Raw genomic sequence first — 24,534 nt, forward strand, 5'->3', positions numbered from 1 at the left:
CTTGTTCGCTGGCTTGAACTTCACTGCTGTCCAACTGATCTCTTTTCCTATTCTAAGCATTGCGCAGCAGGGATGTATTTGCAAGACAAATGCAGCTGAAAGTCAAGTGACAGAAACCGTTTCAGTTTAGAAAGAAACGTTCAGATGCATTTAAAAATAGTTACATTTAAGAAGACAAGATGAAGGGTAGATATTTTGACCATATTTTAATAGAATAATTTCTATTTACAAAAAGTGACCATATACTCAGCTATTCAGGAAATACATCTAATATTTAATGTTGGAATAGCAGAAGAACATCAAAATCAATCAGCAATAAAAGTAGCAAATAATATTATAATTTGTAGGGATTGTGTATGCAGACAGTGGCTATATTTATCTTGTGTTATGAACAATGGTTACTTCTACTCCTGAGGGCTGTATGAAATGATAAAACTTTAACTGAGCAGTTCTGTAGTGACCATAAGCTTGGGGGACTGGTTAAGATGGCAGAGAGCCATGGTGCTGGGAAGGTTTCCAGCCCGCACTGACTCTGATTAACCCTGTATGCTGAAACTCTGCTGGACTCCACCATACCAGCAATTGCTATTTATCCAGCATTTAAGGGAAGTAATTACTTTGAGTCGAACACAAAAATTCCCCACTTTGTTGTTTTACAACCAATGCAAAAGCTCTGAAAGAGAAGGCAGCATACTGACTGAGAAACCCTCCTGAGACAGTTAAGGGACATAATATATATATGCCAGCAGTTTCTATGACAACACGGTTAGGCTACAGACCAGTTTGAATGCCAGACGAGAATGTAAACGTGTCTTATTAAAGTCACCAAATGACTGACTGTTGATAATAACAAGGAGGTAATGCATAATCACATAATCTCTATAAAGAGGACTCTGGCACAGTGAAAGAGGGAGTCATATTGCAACCATCATCAGTAATAAATGACATTCAATTGAACGGGGAAATTGCTAATTGATTATAAGCTTGTCGTTTAATGTCATGAGGTTTGACATGAAAGGGGCCTGCAGCAGTGGACTGTGGGGGTTTGTTTTTTCTTCAGGAAGCCATGGGAAAGTGAGAGAAAAGTGGGACATGGTTGCTTGGATATTCTCTTAACTAAGGAAGTTTCTGTATCCTGCTAAGATCCCATCCACTGAAATAGTAAAAGAAAAAATGAACTGTTACCGTATGCTGGGAAATATCCACCCGAAAATATAAATCCAGAAACACATACTGATGGAAATCATCAACATAACTGACTTGGTGTCTTTCATTTATTAGATAGGAAGTAAAACACACTAGAAAGCATAATGCTATGTGCTGAGGCATGTTTCCGTCCCCTCATCTTTCACTGAGGGGATATCTGAAAGCCTGTGTGTATTAGAGCCCTTAAACACTCATTGTGACTATGGTCACAGAGCTATTGAGTGTATCTCCAAAGCCTTGCATTCCAATGGTTTTGTGCTGTATGAGGCATGCGGAAAGCTAAAGAATATCCACAAGGCATACTCAGCTCTGGTAAAGGACTGAATACAGTTAGGGAGGTTTTCACTATTCAATCTGGCATTATTCCACCCACACAAAATGCCCTCTGAATTTATTCATGACAGTAAATGAATGCCAATACTTTGCTCTCACTTCCTCAGAGCAAAGACAAATGCTTTTGTTGTTTTTTGTCATAGGAACAAACATGATTGACTGAAATCTGGATGTAACTTCCTAATTCGTTTAATTGTCTGCATAAGGCATAAACATCGTCGGTATAGTTTTCTCATTTTGAGGGATTGCAGATTGCAGCTGTGAGGGATGCTGTTTGCCTGATACGAGACGGAGGGGGAGGAAGAGGGAGAATCTCCTGAAGCTCCTCTTCATCACCCTGTTCACCATCTTCACCAGCCTGTTTACTGTCTTCACCACACATCCTTTGGAATTCTGGAATTAAATAACTTGCATTAATAAATCGCTATCATGGGGCTAAAAGTTCAAACAGTCCTCATTACGATGAAGTTCTTTTACACCTACAGGTTGACATGTGAAAGTCGTTTAGAAAGCTCAATGTAATGCATTTTACAATGTCTACATACACTTTTGACAATTTCTTTTTGAAAGACCAAAGATGCATTATTGCTCCATCTTGTGAAGTCATTCCCGCCTCTACAATGTGTAATTTTGGTCTCCGGTCCAATAAATTGTGATTCAGAAGCAGTGGTTTAACCATCCCAAGTAATTTTTTTTACCAATAAAATGAATGTGGTTACTGCCCATGGGAGGGGCAACATGACATCTCCCTAGCCAATTCTAAACAGGTCATGGATGCTCCATAGACCCCAAGGCAGTGGGAGGGGGAGCTTTACTAAACCGTGTAACTGAATCAAACCAGTGGTTACCCCCTTTCAATCGCAGAGGAATGGCCATAACAATACCATTCACATTGCATCACAGAGGACATGGTCTTTTGGGAGCGACTAGGAGGCTTTTTATTAACTAGAAAGCCAATGGGGCCCTTGAATAAAGAACATTTACGGCTCCCTCTCTGATGTTTTTTTTTTCTGTTTTGTTTTTGTGCTTGATTCTTTTTCTAGCAGATATTCAAAATAAAATAATATATACATAGGTAAAAAAAAAATAAAAAATGGAACAATGTTTTGACACTTGAAAAAGGCAGTAACATCTAAAGAGGGCTGAATTGAGAATGGGTCTCTGATGTGCCCTTCTACTGACCTATAGCTTTCAGGGTGCTTGAACACATCAGAATTTCCATTGTTGAAGTTGATTAATTGAGACTGATAACTTACCATGAATACAGAGTTTAATGTGGTAGGCCTGGGTTTGTAAATGCCTTATTCACATAGCTTTGTACTGAAGCATATGGGGGCCAGACGTATTCACTGACAAAGACGGACAAAATGTATTAGCCTTGTATGTTCTTCTAACAACCCTGCTCGAGGATTTCTTTTTTCAGGCAAAATCACTTTGAATTTTACACAGCTTGCCACAATAAGATATCATCTGTAGCCTTTTAAAATTGAGTTTTGGGAAGCGTTAACTTGTATGTGTTAAGATTAAAATATGTATTTGAATTTTATGAAAATTACAGCCAAACACTGGGTCTTGTTTCTAAATATATATTTTTGAAGTAATATGCATACATAATATCTGAGTGTGTATATTGTATCTTAAAAACAATAAATACTTAAGTAAAATGTAAAAGTACAAAAATGATGAACAATCCTACAAAACTAGTTTAAATATTCTCAAATTCTGCTGCCAAATGCTAAACCTGGATTATGTGAAACGCAATATGCGCCCCTTACTCAGCTGAAACAAAACACTCACTTAGTATCTGAACCCTTTTCAGCCAAATGGTCAGCAATCAAAGAGCACGACATGAAACACGAGCGTGAAACACAGGGCCAAAATCATTCAGACCATCTAAGATTACTGACCCACAGAATAAACATAATCTGCTGTGTGACAACAGTGTTTGCCAACTCTTTCCAAGTGTCAAGACCTGTATGCTTGCTGGTACCTTATCTCCAATGTTTCAATTACGGAGTGTCAATGGTGATCTATGAGCTGAATTCCCATGGTTTAATCAGGGGCTGGACGCATGATGGAGAGGTCACTGCCCACGGACCACTCGGTCTAAAGACCGGTGGCTTTTCAACTTTGTCACTCTTCACCAGGCTGCTGCTCAGCCATATTGACACTATGCTATTGCATCAGGGACCCTTTGGACCTCTCACACAAAGCTTGGTCTGTATCAATGGAAACTTGGACCGGGCCAAAGTAAGCTATAAAACCCCCCAAGAGAATATACATAAATAAACAAACATACTAATATAACACTAAAACATTTAAACTGCTGCAGCTAATAGCTGTACCTATATGGAGAATACATATATAAAATGCACATTTATAAAGTAGGTCCCAAAACAATTTAATTTCTAAATTTAACCAGTTGTCAGTTGTGAAATGTGAATAAAATAGTATAAGTGAAATCAAAAAGGTGAAAAGGAAAGACACGCTCATATTGTTGGAGAGTTCCCATATCTCAGCCAAAAGACAGAGTAATCTAGCAGATTAATTTGTTGGCTTCTGTGCATCAGATAGTCCAGTCTGAGGCGAGAGCTTTCGTATTGACAGAAGGAATTAAGCTTCCTACTTATCTGGCCTAGTCATGTCTGCTAAGCTCATTAGCAAGGATCCCAATTATCAGAAAGTCAATAGCGCACAAATAGAGAGATTAAAGGGAGCTTAGCCAGGTTGATTCCTGCTTCCGTCCCTCCTGATACCACATGTTAACAAGATGATCTTCATCCAAGACATCTGGAATCCAGTTTCAAAGGCAAATGGACATGCATCTATATGGACTAAAACAGTGTGTTCTGACTGTGGATACAGGGATTTTCATGTAGGAAATGGGCTAGATCACTTCATTTAACAACACATTTTGAAAGAATATATTCCTCCAGGTCGTTTGTTCAGACTTACTTCATTTCGTATGCATAACTCCAAAAATCACACGCTTAAAAATGGGAGTTACGCGTTTGGTTAAATGGCTGACCTGAACCATCTGTTTCTCTGCCACTCAATCCACCGATGTTCATGGCCTTGGTGGTCCTTTCAGGCTTCTGAGAAACACCAGTACCTATGCCGGGCTGACAGAGACAACACATTAACAATCCAACAACAACAATTGAGTTTGAACTGTTCTTTTCTTCTTTTGGTACAAACCAGAGGTGTCCCTGTGGCAAAGCTGGTTGGCCTTTTAAATCCATTATACACAGGACGTTGGTAAGAACCAGGACTGTCCATCTATTGGAAGGAACAGACATTTATAAGACATGTTCTCTCTCTTTATTACTTTAGAAGGCAACGGTTTCTAATTGGTTGCATTGACTTATAGCGCTGTGCAACTCACAAGGGTAGCATTAGGACACTGACACCAGCCTGCGTTCATCTTACCAGTCTTCCTAAGGATTGACTTGTGGCATACCAAGCTCACAGTTAACAGCCATGTGAGGAATAAAGGGGGGAGGAAACAAACAAAAAAGCCAGACCCAACCCTATGAATATTCATAAACAACATCCATCTGAAGAATAGAGGGCGGCACCTGTTAAACTCTGATCTGTGTTCTTATGTTACCATGGGAAAAACAAGTGAAAGGCTCATGTAATGAGGACTGTGTTTGTGTGTGTGCTTTCCACAGGTGTTGGTTTCCTCTGTTTGTTACCGTGTAGCTGACTGAGGCGTGTTGCAGTGACGCTGCCTGTCGCTGCAACGTCTGTCGCAGGAACATCTCATCCTTGATGGCATGAAAGCTTTTAAAGAATGTACGAGAGAAAGCAGGGTCAAAAATAGCATTCTAATAAACAAAATATAAAACGGGTCAATACGTTTTTTTCCTGTGGCAGACATTTCATGATCAATTGGCCATACTGTAAGTCAAAGTTAAAACAACATGTAGGGATACCTCGCCTTTAGAATCTCAAATTTCTTCTCCCATATTCCATTGGAGCGAAACAACTGCTTCTGGAGTCTTTAGAAAACAAGTAAAAATATAATGTAAGCTAAATCCCACATTCAGTCCTGTTTACAACAATGTTTCCCCACTGAAAGATATTAACATTGGAAACAACTTGGTCTTACTTTTCGAGGCAACTAAGGGCGATGTATCTATCTGACAATCATTTTGTATGAACTGACTTCAAGTATTTCCTGATTTACTCCAGAAAATGGCAAATTACATATACAATTTTAAAATTAATGGTGTTGTAGGCTATTCTTATTTTATTCACTTCACACAGTTTATGTAATCCCTTAAAAACCACTGTCTTTAAAAGAAAATTTAACTTTTAACAAGATTGGGGGTAGAACATCACTGGACTGTGTCCGTGTGAACTGAGAAGGTGAGAATCTTCTGTTAGTAGCCTTTTGAGAAATCCAGCAATAAAGTACTATACTCTATAACACCAATTGATTGAAATGCATACAATGATTTACTGTAGAAATGAGCTGAGATTAGCATGGCATGTGTTGTTACAGAACACTGTGTGTTAGTAAGATGAATTTCAAAATCTGCAATCGCGAGGGTCAAAGGCCAATAGGCCAAATTATTATCATCACTGTAATACTATAATACAGACATAAGCAATAAGACATGAAGGGGTGTGAATTATGGCCAATATACCATGGGTAAAAGCTGTTCTTAGACATGACACATAACATATTATAATATTCCACACACCCCTTATTTCTTCTATGAAGCGGTTACCTGCGTAATATGAAAATGTGAGTTAGGTGATGTCATCCCTGTGGTATACAGTCTCAAATACCACGTCTCCCGGGATTCTAAGCATGTGTTTTAAATGCATTTCACCATGCGATTGTCAAACCTCTACCTAAATATATATATATATATATATATATATATATATATATATATATACTGTATGGGATTTCCATCCAACCCAAAATCACTGAGATTACACAGCAGATACATACCTCTCTATTTGTTTTTTCTGTACCGTCTCAACCCTTTTCAGCTCATGGAGATGTTGGATCAACTCCCCACCCGCTTCGACAACCTGAAAGTATAAAAAGAAATCAGGGATGCTGCCAATCCTGTATGAAGATTCCTCAGATTGTTTTGTTAACATGGTTTATGGAATGCTCATTGATATTCAGGAGAACAAAACTAACCCCAGTCTGTTTTTTTGCAGTTCGAGTTTTTAAGACAGCCTCCTGAGTAGTCCAAACTTTTTTTTCCTGTTTCTCCTTATCTGGAGTCAGTGGAGCTACAACACCCTCTTCCACAGCATGTTTCTGAAATGATATCATGGCGATTAAGGCAATTTTGGGATCTATATTGTAGTCACAGACCAGCAAAAAAAAAAGGAACAAAAAGATTTTGGAGGTCCTTGTGTGTTTGATCAATTTTTTAAATTCTATTTAAATGGGGGGCCTTATGTTTTGTGCCATCCCACTAACTTAGGTCTCACAAAGGTTGTGTTTAAACAAGCTAGTGCCCATTATAGTGAGAACCTCAAGCAGCATTGTGAATGACCATGTTAGCTGATTTAGTGCATATGGTCAGGGGCGTGTGAAGGTCAGGTCAACCCGGGTCACTGCTGGACATCCGCTTTCTTCAGGGGACCTCCATAAAGTGAGACCTCAAAGAATGACTCCTGACTCTCAAGACAGATCTAGCAGTCTGTTGTATGAAAGTTGCTTTAATGCATCTATAATATCAAGAGCATGACCCTGTCACCCTGTTTTTTTTAAGCTGGGGGTGGGGCTTGGGAAATGCTTGCTAATAAAAAGCCGTCATGACTTTTATTCAGCAGTTGTGACTTTTACATGTTGCCTTTAAAATAATATGTTCCAATAATCTGAGGGAGTTACTCAGGTCTTAATATAAAGACATGCTGGTTCCTATGTGGAAATGAATATGCACTTGTAACTAAAATGTGATATGGTAAGTGGTGATTGGATTAGACAGCAGCTGTAGTCTAGTTAAGATATGGATGTCTGGAGGGTTTTTGTTTCTAAAAATGGAGTCCTTGTCATCTTTTAGAAACTAACTCTCTTTAGATACTGAGAGAAGATGTAAATGTTTGTTCGTAATAATAGGATGAATTCTACAGCGAGCCTCCTAAGTTTGGATGAAGCACAAAAGACATAACAACAACAAATGACCATATACATCCCTATAATGCTTTGTGTAACGACAAGATTTTCAAAATGGAGCATAATAAACGAGTCGAATAAATAAATACTCAGCCCATTGCCCCGATAAGTAACAGGTACCATAACGAACCGGTCAACTGGTGGGAATAGAGACTTGCTGTACAAGGGGGCACGTGCTAAATTAGACCGTGGCCCTGAGTAAGATGAGACAGTACACATTTTCAATTCAAAGAACTCCACAGATCCATAACGGTCAGGCACTATGCTCCCTGTATTGTTAAGTCATTCTTCATGAAGTGGACTTTCAGCTCCCCTCATTGTGGAGGAACATTAATCAGGCTAGTCCATCCACTCTAGCCACCATGTTGAGGCAGCTGCACACTGCATTCCACTCCCTCTCGTTCTCACTCTCTCCGTCTACCCCCCCCCCCTCTTTATTCCACTCTATCCCTGGTCTCTCTCTCGCAGCACAGGAGCTATCTGTCTCTATGTGGTCAGTGTGTTGACAGAACCCCCCCCCCCCCCAAGCCTCCGGACAAGGGCTGAACAAGGAGCAGTGAGAGCGGAGTGCAGCTTAGGTGCTCCAGCTAGATGGAGTCATTGGAGTGACGGTGGCGACCGGAGGTGAGATGTGGGCAGTTATCAAGGCTGAGTGTCGAAACCCTTTATCAACTATGTACCATACCCATATTTAATATTTAATGCTTCAGTAAATCCAGCTATGGTGTAGGGTGGCAACAATCTGTAGTGCAATTAAGGGAGAGTAGGACTTTAAAGTGGCAATATTTAGTACTTGTTGCATGTTACTGAAACTGGGAGGGTTAGGCATTGTTCCTTGCGTCGTGTCAAAACAGTGCCACTGAAGACACTTCGTTGATGAATGCACTTCACTGTTGACTTATGTGGAACAAGTTGAATTTTAACCCGACTTCCATGGCTAATCAATAGGAAACACGTGTGCACATTGCTCCCTCTCTTTGCTTGATGAGCCTAATGTCTGCACTGATGAACCAACTGTCCTTCACTAGAGAGACCCAGACATTTAAACATCCAGACATAGATAGCAGGTCTTGACTGTGGTATGTTTTTACCTGCTGGTAGGGGATTTGGAAATATCTCGGTGGCCCCCTTGAATGTGAGTAGGCAGGTCATATTGGTTACTTACCTCACTCTTTCGGAGGTCTTCAATGTTTTGGATTTCTTTTACCAGCCCTTGTTTCAGCAAATCCATCTATAGAATAAATCAACAAGGCCATAACAGAGAAAACTGGCACAATATACTTAAAATGAAGTGTCTGTATTACAAGATAATAACACATGGTTTCTAGATCCAGTAGTGAGAAATGTCCAAGTTAAATAGATATCATCTATTAAGAACACATGATTATCATCTTAAGAAATTACAATTATATGATGTTGACACTGAAGGTTATTCATCAAGTACTTACGCAGATAATTATTTTAGCAATAATGGATTTTACGGAAGTCCTTTCGAACACCCAACCCAAAGAAAAGGATTCAATTTAATGCAAAAGGACACTAAAGGCCATGATTTCTTGAGAGGTGTTTGCTAACTGCTATTGTGCAATATCAATACCCAGGATATACGTTTTTTCAGTTGCATTGACTGGAGAGCCCTCTAAAGACACTGTGGGTGGACACAAAGATCCACCACAATAAGAAGCAAGACAGTACCCAAGTGTTTGCTGGATGCCAGACTGCACCTGCCTATATGATGGACCTAACGTAACCCTGCTTTCATGACTGACTCTACCCAGGGAATAAGCATCCCACAGAGAAAAGGTCATCACACATGGACAAGACTTCCTTGAAACTACCTTAAAACGACTTTATGAAAGATATTTAATTTGATATAATGAGTGATAAAGTGATATATATGGTGCAATCTAAAAAGAATATGTTCTTGGCGTATCCTTTACTTTGAAACCATGGGGGAACCCCTATAAGTTATTGTAAAAGATATTTTATATTTGTACCTAAAAAATAAATACCTATCTGGTCAGAAATCAACCCAAAAGATTTTTCCTGAATATCTTTTTGAAGAACCATTTACAAATGTTTTAAATGGTTAATGGAACTTATAGGGGTTCTCCCACAATTTCAGTGTGAAGAACCCCTAAATGATCCTCCAAGACCATTTTCTTTTTTGAGCGTCTGTGAGTTTTTTGAAAAGAATGATGCATATCAAATATATAGGTTTAAAAATGCATGTTATTTCTTCATATGTGATGATCTCCTTCTGGGTAAGATGACCAGGTCAATCAGAATTGACCTGTATTGATCAAATAATTGACCAAAAAAGTGTCTAGTGTCTAAAGGTAAGTACAGTGCAGTCAAAACATTATATAAGATGAGGACAAAATAAAGCTCTGAAATCTTGTCCTTACTGTGTAAAAGCTATTTAAAAAAAATAAGAAACTAAAGACTTTTCAGCCTGTTCTGGTGGGTTGGATCTTTTGCTATGCAAGGAACAAGTTTCATACTCATGGCCACAATGACACAGCTGTAATTTCCTGGGATCTAGAATGCCTATTTTTGGGGAATTGTTTATCAATCAGTCCAGCACGTAACTGGTTGTGATCATGCCACATTTAAAGGTTATTTATTGTTACTGGAAAAGACATGGCTTGGACAGATTTCCCATAGAGCAGGGAGGCACTGTTGGCATGGGTTTCCTGAAGGCAGGTTGTCAGGTGAGTGAGAGTGCCCTCACACGCTTTGACAACTGTCATTTCCTGCACTGAAGAGCTGTGCGGAATAAAAGCAGAATAGTTACTGGGGGGGGGGGGGGGGGGGGGCTATGAAAAATGCTTGCTGCAATCAACTTAAGATAAGAAAGGTGAAAATAATTTTGCACATCCAACTGATGAGGTGCAGAACAGAAAAACAAATAATATCCGCAAGTATGGTATGCTCCTGTGGCGAATTATTTGAACGCACATTCACAATTATCAAAGCAAAATCACTACACTGGTGGGTAATCAATACAGTGAAATTTTCAATGCACAATTATGTAAATGGAATGCATGTTATGCAGAAATGACTACACAAAAGTTCTACATAATTTCTAGAACCTTTATTAGAACATTCATTACACATTCCTTAATTCCTGAGCAATGAACTGTAACCTCATGAGTCCAACTGTACTATACCATTGTAACCCAAAAAGATACAGTTTTACTCCTCTGTTTATAACAGGGCTCCCACTCCATGTCAATTTGCTATATTCCATGACTTTTTGCTGACTTTCAATGAATTTCTATTACCTATAATGAACGGAATAACAAGCAGCCTTTGTGCAGAGCACTGAGCAGACAGAAACCAGTCCGTAGTATTTGAAACTAATCAATTTGCGAGCTTTATTTATGAGTTCATAGATGTTTTCAGTACAAAACTAAGTGTTCACTGCTTACAGCATACACCGATCAGCCATAACATCATGACCACTGACAGGTGAAGTGAATAACAGTGATAATCTCGTTAACATGGCACCTGTCTGTGGGTGGGATATATTAGGCAGCAAGGGAACATTCTGTCCTCAAAGTTGAAGCAGGAAACATGGGAAGCATAAGGATCTGAGCGACTTTGACAAGGGCCAAATTGTGATGGCTAGACGACTGTGTCAGAGCATCTCCAAAACTGCAGCCCTTGTGGGGTGTTCCCAGTCTGTTGTGGTCAGTAACTATCAAAAGTGGTCCAAGGAAGGAAAAGCAGTAAACCGGCGACTGGGTCATGTGTGGCCAAGGCTCACAGAGGCACGTGGGGAGTGAAGGCTGGCCCTTGTGGTCAGATACAACAGAAAAGGTACTGTAGCTCAAAATGCTGATAAAGTTAAGGCTGGAACTGATAGAAAAGTGTCAGAACACACAGTGTATCTCAGTTTGTTACTTATGTGCCTACAATAGGCACGTGAGCATAAGAACTGGACCACAGAGCAATGGAAGAAGTTGGCCTGGTCTGATGATTCACATTTTTTTTAACCTCAGGTGGATGGTTGGATGTGTGTGCGTCGCTTACCTGGGGAACACATGGCACCAGGGTGCACTATGGGAAGGAGGTAAGCCGGCGGAGGCAGTGTGATGCTTTGGGCAATGTTCTGCTGGAAAACCTTGGGTCCTGCCATTCATGTGGATGTTACTTTGACATGTAGCACCTACCTAAGCATTGTTGCAGACCATGTGCACCCTTTCATGGCAACACTATTCCCTGATGGCATTGGCCTCTTTCAGCAGGATAATGCGCCCTGCCACAAAGGAAAAATGATTCAGGAATGGTTTGAGGAACACAACAACGAATTCAAGGTGTTGACTTGTTCTCCAAATTCCCCAAATCTCAATCCAAGCGAGCATCTGTGGGATGTGCTGGACAAACAAGTTAGATCCATGTAGGTCCCACCTCACAACTTACAGGACTTAAAGGATTTACTGCTAACGTCTTGGTGCCAGATACCACAGCACACTTTCAGAGGTCTAGTCGAGTCCATGTCTCAATGGGTCTGTGCTGTTTTGGCAGCAAAAGGGGGACCTACACAATATTAGGCAGGTGGTCATAATGTTATGGCTGATTGGTGTAATGCACAATTATGATCATCATTAAGATTGATGCTCCTGTCGGCTTCATGCGGGTAGCATGCTTCTTACTGTTTGCATGGCTGTGAAGTGCTCCATCTCCCATATTTGATAGATCGATAGTAGATCGATAGTAGTAACTTTGCTGTCATCTATTTTAACACCCAGTCTTTGAAGTCATCATTATGTAGCCAAAGCTCTTAAAATATACATTTTCCTGGCATGTTTGCCTTCTTTAACAGGTACAGGAGACCACATATCTTGACTGAAGTGATTGCCAGTTGACGAGCAGGAAGGGATAAATGGATGCTGAAATATTAAGGGCCTAACCATAACAATATGCAATACAGGAAATGCGTGAAATAACCTGATAAAGAAGAATACTGCATGGAAAATACATTTTGATAAATCGCAACTAACATTCAAACATGATACAAAATTCCCTGATATTCCTATGACTTGGACTAAAACAATATTATTATTATTATAATACTTTTTTTTATTATTATTATAAAAAACCCAGACTTTCCAGGTCTGGAATATACTTTTAAAAATCCAATGATATTCCAGAAATGTCATGACCAGTGGGAAATGTGTTATAAACAATGTCATTTCAGAAATAAACTTTAACTATAAAATGGAATAACATGGTTAAAACTACCATTTAGACCTCCTGAATGGCCAGTCCTTTCATTCCTAGCTCTCTCTACACACTGCTGTATTAATTTCTCTAGACCACTCCTCAGCCCTTTATCAAAACAGAGGTTAGGTGAATAGTGTAATTTTCTGAACTGACTCAAAAATATTGAGTCAGTTCAATAAAGTAAAATATTTGCTTTATTCATAGATCTGTGCTCTAGTGTGATGAAAATGTCACTGCATAGTGAGACAATTTTATATAGGCCTAAATCATTTTACCAAAAAATGTTGTTTAATGAAAATACACAATATTACATTTTAGTATCATTCCACATACCGCAGTTTTTTCGTTGCATAATTCCTCCTTTAGGCAAGATAACATACTGTTCACGTTCTATGTGATTGTGACATTCAGGGATGAGGGAGTGAATCTTTTCAAACGGGTAGCTAAAGCTTACTCCCAGCTGAGCATTCAACGGTTAGGCTTTGGCCTCCCATTGGAAGGCTCTCCCTCGGGGACCTACGACTATGGAAGCAAATGTTCTGCTTCATTGATCAAAGTCAGCAAAATAATGTGGAAAATGTTATTTTTTTCCCCCCATTTTCCATTTTTATGAACACTATAGTAGACCTTAACATTGAGTTTGTCAGGCACGGGATAGGTCAAAAGGCCTGTCAACAATTTGAAAAGCCTAGAAAGGGTGGGGGCTGAAAAGCTACACTAAATATGGATAATCCTTTTGATTGATGATTGAAATGACATTAAGGACGTCTTTATTAGTAGTCTTTAACTAAAGGACACACACCATCTGCTCTACACACCATTAACCTCTACTCATCCCTGGCTGTTTTGTGTTTATTGAAGGGATGAGAGTGTGTTCTACCAACGAGCGTTGATCTCTAACCAATATGTTTCTGTTGTTGTATTTCTAATGGCAATCATCCTCAGACTAAAATTGCCAATTAGTGCTGTTCTGATTATGATGATGCAGGGTATCCAGGTTCAGGCTCCTTTTACTGACGTGTTGAGGGCCTTCTAGGGTGTTCGCTCTTATTTTGACCGTTCACCTACAGGTCCTGAAATGACCCAGGCCATTGTTAGATACCGCATCCTGCAGGTGGACAATTGTTTTGCATCTCTAAAGAAAACTGTGATTGGAGGGAGGAGTCAGTGCTCACCAAACCCCAAGTATCCTGTCACAAATGCACTAATGTTAACCCAATACAATATAATGTGGGAAACAATACATTCGAATGGCACAATCATTCGTAGAGTGGATTGTAATCCAGAAGCTTCAGTTTGATTGAATGTCAACATGATGTATCCCAGCAACCCTATAGCTGGACATTCAATGTGGTGTGTTAGTTGTGGCCAAAATGAGTTCTTCACTGTATACAGGGCGGTATACAGTATTTCTTTCTTTAAATTCTGGTCAGGTCAGTAGAACGCATTTCATCAGAAATACAGTTAAACTACCTGCCTGGATTCCATTATCCCCATTGTCTAGCCTTATGGTACCAATATAGTATAATAAACAACCCTAACCCAGCACATTACACCATTTTCCTCAAAAACCAAATATTCACCAAATGTTTTCCAGCCATTACAAGACACAACCATTAGTTCAGAGTAAAATCTTTGGCACTTCATAAAAATCATGGACATGTTTGCCTCCACTTATCAGTGTATTTACAGTAAGAGAGACAGCATCCTTCCTTTCCATATCAAAACTAACAGAGCATTCAGCCAACTCTTAGATCGATCATAATACAGGCCTTTTGTCTTGTACTGACCTGGCATATGCTACAAGGGCTATTTCCCACTCTATATGAGTTGACTGCAAACACTGGCTGGAAAGCCTGCCTCCTAACTGTGTTGTCTGGATAGAACAGCAGTTGTGCATAAGCAGGGTGGGGACCTTCTAGACATGTTTTTACTCACCAGCCATATTCAGCATGGATGCCCTTGGGAGAATCTAAAGAATGGTGACAAGGGAAAGGCTGCTTACCTTCTTTTTTGTGGAATCGTTCTCAACACTGAGTTGTGCTTTAACATGTTCATAATCACTGGTCATCTACAACAGGAAAGGGGGGACACCATGAGCATTTCACCAAAATCACTCCACTACAAGCTTTACATTTACAATTGCTTTAAATTGTTTAAGTATTTTTATTTTATACTTATACTTAGTTGGAAAACAACTGTTAAAGAATGTACCTTACGCAGGGCTTTCTTCTCAATCTCTAACTTTGCTTTGACATCAGTTAAATTATGGGCTGAAACAAGTAGATAGAGCACTTCAGTAAGTTTACATAGATAGCAAGATGCTGGTTTGTTTAGGTAAATAGCAAAAGACAGACAGCAAGATAGTGATTCCTTTAGATAAATAGTAAGAGGCGATGAACACTTCTATCCGGTTCTCAGTTATCAGAAGACCATGCCAAAGGCTGAGAGTAGACCTAACAGAGGTTAGTATATGACATTCATGTCCCATTGTGTTATGATGGTGGCCTGAGAAAGTCCACTTAAACCCAGTGTGGCCTGGGTCCTGACAGGGTTCTGACCTGGCTTTCTGCCCTGGAGGAGCTTGGCCTGGCACCCACTGTTCCTCTGGCTGGACCTAAAACCACTAAGTTCAAGGGCCAAGTGTGGGTTTACAAACTTTGCACCCAACGTCTTCAGATAAAGCTCTTAAAGTTAGTCACAGCCTATACAAAACCCTTTAGCAGGTGGCTCTTTATTTTTATTTCATTGAAGGACATACAAAAGAGATGGTCTTTGGGCAAACATCACAGACCACATTTTAAGAATATGGTTATGGTTCAAAACGTATCCGATATGAATTGTAACAAGAAGGACTCGACGGAGGCATTGGCCCTATCTCATTTTATCAGGTGAGATATGTTTGTGCTCTATTTGCACCAATACTCCAAGGGGAACATATTCAGTTGGTTACCTAAGTTACATAAGCAATGAATCAACCTCAAACATTTAGAGAGATAAAACGCTGATCCTTGAAAATACACCTGTGCACTGTTTACTTTCTCTTGAAGGACTCCCACACTGAGGACTGGATGGTCAATCTGACAAGTGTTGCCAAACATTATAAACGGACCGATGGCTGCCTAACTGTGACTCATAATCTTGTTTCCAGACAATATCTGCCGCAGGGAACACATGATTAACCTAGTTGAAACATTTGTCAATGAGTGTAGGAAGTTTACAAATGGAGTTAAAAAGGTACAGATTCATAAAATACCCTGTCAAATACCCTGTCAAATACCCTGTCAAATACCCTGTCAATTACACTGTCAAATACCCTGTCAAATACCCTGTCAATTACACTGTCAAATACCCTGTCAAATACCCTGTCAATTACACTGTCAAATACCCTGTCAATTACACTGTCAAATACCCTGTCAAATACCCTGTCAAATATACTGTCAAATACACTGTCAAATACACTGTCAAATACCCTGTCAAATATACTGTCAAATACACTGTCAAATACCCTGTCAAATACCCTGTCAAATACCCTGTCAAATACACTGTCAAATACCCTGTCAAATACTCTGACAAATACCCTGTCAAATACACTGTCAAATACCCTGTCAAATACCCTGTCAATTACACTGTCAAATACACTGTCAGATACACTGTCAATTACACTGTCAAATACACTTCACAGTTCAACAGAATTCTAGAGTCGAAGAATTACATCAGTATGGATTTCATGGACGGGACCTGATGACTTAACATCTTAAATCGGGGAAATTATGAATAAGCAATGTCTAAAAACTACAAAAGAATGTGTCACCTAAAAGAAAAGAAAAATCTACACAATACCTAGATCTTCCAACTGCTGCTCTTTAGCATCCAAAGAATTGCAGACCTGCTCCATGACAATGTGCATAGAGTCAACGTCTTCTTTTAGCTTTTTATTTTCTTCTCTTAGCCATTCTTTCTCCGGGTCCTCCGCATCCTCGGAACTGATCTGCAGAAAAAAAGTGACAACTCCTTTTTAACTTTTTTATTTAACGGGCTAAACAAAAGGCACACAGCTCAAGCTGCGTGGCAAATATGAGTCCTATTCAGAGACAGAGCAATCGTACAACTTTCTGCCTCCTACAATTTCCCCAGGCATAATAAAAAGCCAGAGACCAACACACAAAAAAAGAACTCTGGCAATGAGTTTTTTTCTTTTTCGTTCCCTGGAAGAAAGAAGGCTGTACATTATATACAAAGAACATAATTCATGGGGACATTTTTATTGACAGGGATAATACATATCATACTGTTTGTGTGCCCCTGTCATTCAGGTCAATTTATTCTGGAAGTCCAAAGAGGCAGCTGGGCCTTTCCACCCACGGTCTGGGCCCTGGTTTCTAACAACCGCTGCCTGTAACTAGGCAGGGCTAAGAGGGGGGGTATGGCTGAGCAACACCAGGGGGTTTGCAGAGAGCACGGCTTCCGGGGGGGGCTTGTTGCCTTTGTGCCTTCCCTCAGTGGCAGCGCTGCCAGTGTCACCAGGATCACATCACATGTCAGACCAGTGAAGTTTGCAGACTGGGAGCCGCATGGAGCCCATCAGGTTACTGTGATATCCACGCAGTTGGCTCTCCACTTTGTGCTGCAGCCACCATTCATGCCCTGGACATTAACAGGGCTTTTGCATGCCTGTCACACTTAGGACTGTGCAATGTGCAGGCGTTCAAAGGCTTTCAAAGCTTCAAGGTCCCCCCCCCACCCCTTTTTCCCTTGTTTTGTTTCCTCCTCTTCTTTTACAATGAAAGAAGACAGTACTTTTGTGGGCAGGGGTCATATTTGAGTAAAGAAATCTCACTTTTTAAAATAATATGAATGCCTTTTTGTTTCAGTTGGAATGTGTCCAAAACTGTGTGGATTCAATAGATTTCTGTAACAGAGAGTCTTCCACTACATTCATGTTGCCAAAGGAAACATCTGAATGCAAAAAGGAGCGCACATAATGTCATGCTTGACATTATTAACTATATGCAGATTATGGTCCAGCCCATTCTAGTAGTATCAGAGTTAGCATCAGATAATGAATGAACACGACTATTTAGAAGGATTACAGGGTTAAGAGTGCTCAGGTTGAGAGTGACACAGCAGTTGACGCCGCGTTAGGCTCCATGCGTTGCCACAGAGGATTACCCAGTTGGTCCTGTCTGTAATCAGCGTGGGCACCGTTCCACCTACCTTGGCACGGCCCCAACTTGACCGGCATCCGCAGATGATCACCTCTCCATGCACCACCAAACACCATCCATCCCCTCTACCCCTCCCTCCCCTCCCAAGACAGTGTCAACTCTACGGCAAGAGACACACGCTTTTCCTGTTTTGTGGGGGCTTCCTCTGTTTTCTTTTAACACTGAACTGAATCTAAAACCCTTAAAACACTGCATGTCTAAATGGGACAGTTTCCGCTGGAACTGAAGAAGAAATGCTACTTGCTTTACCTCTGGCTCCACCAACTGTCGCAGAGGGGTAACTACGGGTGATTAGCCATGCGGTTCTCCCATGGCCGTGACCACTCTCATTAGCACAAAGAACAAAGGAGCGATTTTCCAGAGCTGCAGTCATCTGTTTCACTTTGAGAGGCTGGTTTTGTTTGACTGCTCTCAGCGCCATCTGCCTACAGAAGAGCCCCACTTGGGTTGGACAAAACTAAAATACTGAGAGGCGAAAGAGGACTCGGGAAGATAGACAGAGGGGCCATCCGGGCTCATTAAAACAAGGCAATTATGGGACAGCACATCACCTTTCAACACTCAATATCTAATTAATGTTGATTTTTGGGCGGTGTCACTGAACACATAAAAGGTATGATTGAGGATAGACTGACGAGAAATTAATACCTTTTAGTAAAACAACAGGTTTCTACATCACCGCACAGCTCTGGAATGCATTTCAACTAACCATGAGCAACTACAATCTTACAGTATGTTCCCCACTGGCAGTTCTAGAGAAAACTCCACTGTTGAACTAAACTCTTCATTCCAGAAAATTCTTCAACTGTGATTCTTCATTTTGAATATAATGGGTAAAGTGAAGATCATGCAGATCTTAACCTACCGTTGTCAAGACTCTCTCCTCAAATCCCCTGAGTTGTTCACTCATGCACTCTATCTTAAAGTTCTTTTCTTGGATTTCATTCATCAGATCTTTCCATCTTTCTGTGTCAGTGGCAACAGTTAAAACATTTTCTTCTTTTTTGAGGTAGTAATTCTGAAATTAAAATAATAACACATATTGGCAAGGCATAATGACAAGGCACAGTATGACTGGGTTGTGAACACAGAAAAGGTCTAGTGTGTCCATACCTTGCAGCTGGCTCCTACCACATGGATAGCATTACTAAATTGTTGTCGAAAACTTCTCCGAAGAACATTTATTTTCTGTATGAAACAATTTGTTTAGGTTGGCAGGCAAGTTAGTTTATAAGCAATGTGACTGAAAACATAATAAAAATGTATTGTAAAAATGTATATCTTACCTCCTTATGAAGATTCTCTAAACACTTCACTTTGTCATTAATTCTGGTAAACAAAGACTCTGCTTCTTGCTGAAGTCTGGACTCATAGTGTGCCTGTATGAACTTCATTTTCAAAGCAATGTCTTTTTTCAGGATATCCATATCCTAAGAAGCAAAGGAAGCCATAAGACAACAATTTCCATGTAGTCAGGTTGAGCAATAGAGTACTCTGTCTGCTGAAATGCAAGTAGCATAATTGTTTTTGAATTACGCAGTAACCTTATTTAATCTACATACTACAGCCTTTAATTAGAAAAATCCACAAGGAACAAACACATCAAGACTGGTCTTTTTAAGCTCATTAGCCTGAGTAGCTAGTGTAATCAGATTAAATCAGTATGAAGCAGCTACTCTGGTTTGATTCTTAATTTCTTTAATTGTTATCACATTCAGACTTGAGAGAATGAATACAGCACAAAGCTGCCAATCAATTTGTTTAACTCTGCAGGCAAGGGCAGTCATTCCTGCTCCCTTGCTAACACGTTCTTTCCCACAACAAAGCCACCCTATGCCCTCTCAGCGGGGGAATGGAGAGATATAAGAGCCATGCATTTAGGCCTAAAGTTATAGCATTTTTAACTAATGAGATGAAAGGGGATACAGAATTAACTGAATCCCTGAGCAAATCTAGAGGAATGCACAAGTCTTGCCTACACACCAAACTGTTCCCATGGTTTCTAAATGGAGTTACGTTAAAAAAATCAACCAAGGAAAATGTGAATATCTCTACAAGCTAGAATGTTGAATAAAACAATTTTTAAACATGCTTTACCAGTTGTCCATGCAGTTTGTCCTTTGTCCAACAGGAAATGGAGATTAAATGGTTGATGGCTGTATTGCTTTCTCTGCTCATATTTTGTTAGTATATTGTTATATTAAATTTTCAACCCAATTTTTCTTCCTTTCCAATTTCATAAGGACCATTTTCAGATTAGGGTGTTCCCTGATCACAGCAACTCTTCACAGCCGTTTCAGTAGAGTTCACCTTTTGCCAAGCAATTCCGCTCCTTATCACACTTTGGTCCAACCACAAAGTACTTGCCAGCATTCCAACTGGTAGGACAGCGCATAACCAAGCCAATAACCATGAATGAGCTTGCAGGCACATAACCTACCACATGATTTGTTAAGCAGCGATGAGTAATGCAATCCTCCTCGACATCCATCTCACAAACTCCTGAGGGAGGGCTTTTATTTTGAAAATTGCCAGCAACTAATTAGATCAGCAACACCATTTTTGTTTGGCCAATGTGTACATTTTACACATGTTTTATTTTTTTTACTCAAACTGGAAATGCAGACAAAATGTATGCACACAGAAACGAGCTACTGAAAGTAATGTTTAAAGCCTAACTAACTGCCTAATAGCCTTTCCTGTGGATATTTTGTGTCAGCTTACTTACTGCATGAGGACAAAATCAGCAGCACAGTGAAGTAAATCGAAACTAACATTATTGAACATTCTAACTTGTGATGAGATCTGCTTGTTCTTTGATATTAAATGTCCATGCCAAAGTAGTAGGCACCCAATAAAAAAACAAAATCTAACTGAAATTACCAAGGGCAAAATCACAAACATTCACAGCATGTCATTTTGCAAACACTGTTATGCCTTTCAGTAGAGAGTGCATAGAGCTTCATACTTTCTTTCACACTGATCCCCATGGGAACTGAACCCACAATGCTGGTACTGAGAGCACCAATCTCTCATAACTGAGCTGCACAGGACATAGCCTCTTAAACCAAACCTAGAATGTCACTAGGCCTGGGAAATACCTATAATATTTTGTTGCAAAGGGGTGGGAAAAACGTTTTTGTCAGTAACGTCTCAAAACACGTTAACCCAGTCAAATGCATTGCTTGGGAGGGGCTTATACATGTGCTCACAGGAATAATGCCTTAATAATAGCTAAGAGAAGATGGCAGCAAAGTTGTTAAATAAAACCCAATCGAAATCTGTGGATGTACAGGTGCATCTGAAAAAAAAGGAATTTTGTCGAAGTTCTTTTTTTTGGAATTCACATAAAAAAGTGACACCGTCATATATTCTAGATTCATTGCACATAAAGTTAAACATATCAAGCCTTTTTTGTTTCAATCTTGAATATGGCTTACAGCTCATGGAAATAAAAAATCCAGTACCTCAAAATATTAGAATAGAAAATGTATATGTCAACCTGAGAAGAAGAGCGACTAATCAACAAATGAAACCAGCTACCAGTCATTTTGTCACTGTGGGCAGGTGCCAAGTACTGCTGGAAAAGGAAATCAGCTGATTTCAACTGAGCAACGGTCCATTTCTTATTCTCCTTTGCCCAGGTAAGATGCTTCTGACGTTGTCTCTGGTTCAGGAGTGGATTGACACTAGGAATGCGACACTTGTAGCCCATTTCCTGGACACGTCTGTGTGTGGTGACTCTTGATGCACTGACTCCAGCCTCAGTCCACTCCTTGTTAAGCACCCCCAAGTTCTTGAATCAGCTTTGCTTGACAATCCTCTCAAGGCTGCGGTCATCCCTGTTGCTTGTGCAACTTTTCCAACCACACTTTTCCCTTCCAGTCAACTTTCCATGAACATGCTTTGATACAGAACTCTGCGAACAGCCAGCCCTTTCAGCAATGACCTGTGGCTTACCCTCCTCGTGGAGGGAGTCAATGAGTGTCTTCTGGACAACTGTCAAGTCAGCAGTCTTTCCTATGATTGTGGTTGTGTGTACTGAAGGCTCAGGGAATAAAATAGCTGTTTAGAGTTCTTATAAAGGCCGACATTTCTGTACTGTAATATTTTTTTTATTATTATTTTGAGATACTGGATTTTGGAGCTGTAAGCTGTAATCATCAAGAATAAAAAATAAAAAAATACTTGAAATATTTCACTTTATGTGCAATGAATGTAGAATATATGAAGGTGTCACTTTTTCATTTGAATTACGAAACAAATGAACTTTTGCACGATATTCAAATCTTTTGAGATGCACCTGTATTTCGCGTTGTGTTGAACCATATCTGTCTTTGAGAACTTTTCCTAGAAAAATCGCTGTTATTGCGACCAGACTACACACTTGCTTTTGAAGATATAGGACCGGTAACCAGTGTTGCCAGAGGGGGAGATTTCCCGCACAGTTGGTCTATTTTTAATAAAAGTGTGGTGGCAAAAAATGGGTTTTGGCAAGTCGATTTACAGATAGGGTTGTATAGGTTTGGGCGGTTTTTCCTGCAGTCTGCGGATGATTTGCGGTTTACAGTCAATGAAATCTGGTACCACTGCCGGTGACGCTAAATTGTGGGTTTTCTAAAGTGGTATGTGGCTTCTGTCGCAATTTTCTGCTATAAAATAAAAGCGTGGATGAAGTAGAATTTTTTTTCGCTTTTGTGAGGGAAATAGGCTATTTCTAAACTGAAAGAAAATAGGTGGCGCGGCAGTCTCGGCTAAAATAAATTATCGTACTCGTATGCAGCGATTCCTTTTGCGTTCAGAGCATGAACCTGGACCTGTCCGTTTTCAATTTCAGTAAATCGAAGACTGTCGGCCATGCTTGATAAATTCAACTTTTACCATAGCCTGTAGGAAGCCACGTCAAAAAAAATATTTTCATAACAGCATTTAATCCGGTAAGTTGCAATGTCTTTATTGAATCAATCTTACAAATAGAACACAATTCAAAACAAAATCAAGTTGTTCACGTTGCAACCCACTGTAGGTAGGAACTGAAAACTTTAAGGAAATGTGTTCTATCCAGTTCGAGGTAATTGTGAAACCATGCTAAGCCCGCCTTCAAAAAGCTTGTGAGTGGAGGTTTATTTGAAAACTAACATTCAATAGTAACAAGAAAAGGAACCAGGCAAGCCTAGTTCAGCCGCCCCGCGATTAAAAGTGTTGAAACGTGTTGCCCTCACTGGATTCTAACCCGAAAGAAAGTGTCTTTAACCACTACGAATCGTGGAAACCCCTACTCTTTTATTGCAAAAAGCAAGACAATCCACCAGAAATAGTCACAATATAACAGTAAACAGTATTATTTTCGGCTTACAGATCTCATCAAGGTTGTAGCCAGCGAAGTTTTTGCCTATCCGGAACAAATCCTAATGCACATTTTGTTTTGACTGTGACGAGATTTGAAAGCAGGACCTAATTGTCCACATCTACTATGCTATTCAACAAGGGTCAGTCAGTCGCTCTCTTCTTGGCTGGCTCCACTTACGCGGTCCGGCAGAAACTCTCCAAAGAGGCCAGACGAGAGTGGAGATGTGGCCTCGCGGGACTACACAGGACCCAAATACTGATCATATGAATGAAAGTTGTGTAAAGACCCTAACATGCCTGTTCACCTAGTATCATAGATTACCTCCTATAGGAACGGCATCAATGGATAACAGTTCAAAAGGCATTTAGTCACAATTCTAAATTGTGGCTTTTCCTGAAAAGTTTTAATGCCTAAAATGTAGGCTATTGGGACTTGAAGGGGCCTATAGTCATGACAGTCAAAGTTATTTCATTTTCTTTGTTTCTGCCTGCAACTAAAACCAAAAAAATAAGACTAACAGCCTTTCAAGTTGTTTGTAAAGGAAAACAAAATTTTATAAAACATATCTGAATATTTTCTAAACACAATATAGTATGGATTATTATGTTATTACGCAAGCAATGTACACCGTAACGTACCCTTACGAGTCCAGCAGTGTTGTCAGACAGTAACTTGATTGTGGGTAATTCAGAGACATCAGTTTGGACACAGGCATCTCGACCAAAGATTCCCACCCTCAGTTTATTCCCGAGTGAAAACCTTATTGAATGCAACCGCAGACATGTAAAGTACAGTAGACAAACAAACAGGTAATGGAGAAAACAATGTAGCTTAATTCTTTATCCGGTATGTTTTTGTCAGAAATAGAACACGTGTTTTCTTAGCTATGCTAACGTGTTCTAACTAACTTGCTAATATTTTGATATTACTGTACTGTACTGTAGTTTGCTAACGACGTGACATACCGAATATAGTGGAAAACGTGTTCTGTAATAATACTAACGACCTTACTTACTTGCGAATTTCATCTA

General features: G+C 39.9%; 1 protein-coding gene across 1 annotated transcript; it reads right to left on the reverse strand.

The window, feature by feature from the left end:
* Positions 1-230: 230 nt before the first annotated feature.
* On the reverse strand, positions 231-24,534 carry c3h10orf67 (chromosome 3 C10orf67 homolog). The gene is made up of 17 exons (XM_020042257.2): positions 24,519-24,534; positions 24,142-24,262; positions 19,440-19,583; positions 19,267-19,341; positions 19,019-19,171; positions 16,769-16,916; positions 15,140-15,198; positions 14,931-14,996; positions 8,859-8,924; positions 6,707-6,829; positions 6,509-6,591; positions 5,478-5,543; positions 5,238-5,325; positions 4,925-4,987; positions 4,738-4,818; positions 4,568-4,661; positions 231-1,932 (listed from the first exon to the last, which is right to left on the reverse strand). Exons 3-17 carry the CDS (start codon positions 19,578-19,580, stop codon positions 1,772-1,774), a joined length of 1,467 nt encoding a protein of 488 aa, XP_019897816.2. The 5' UTR covers positions 19,581-19,583; positions 24,142-24,262; positions 24,519-24,534; the 3' UTR covers positions 231-1,771.

This window comes from Esox lucius, chromosome 3 (genome assembly GCF_011004845.1).
Source record: "Esox lucius isolate fEsoLuc1 chromosome 3, fEsoLuc1.pri, whole genome shotgun sequence".
Classification (NCBI taxonomy): domain Eukaryota; kingdom Metazoa; phylum Chordata; class Actinopteri; order Esociformes; family Esocidae; genus Esox; species Esox lucius.

What these genes read in the sequence shown, in the direction of transcription:
- c3h10orf67 (XM_020042257.2), bottom strand. Translation starts at nt 19,580, where the DNA reads ATGGATATCCTGAAAAAAGACATTGCTTTGAAAATGAAGTTCATACAG. An exon ending in TGGTAGGAGCCAGCTGCAAG is followed by an intron (nt 19,172 to 19,266) that starts GTATGGACACAC and finishes TTTTAATTTCAG; the next exon opens with AATTACTACCTCAAAAAAGA. An exon ending in ACGATTCCACAAAAAAGAAG is followed by an intron (nt 8,925 to 14,930) that starts GTAAGCAGCCTT and finishes TTTATTCTATAG; the next exon opens with ATGGATTTGCTGAAACAAGG.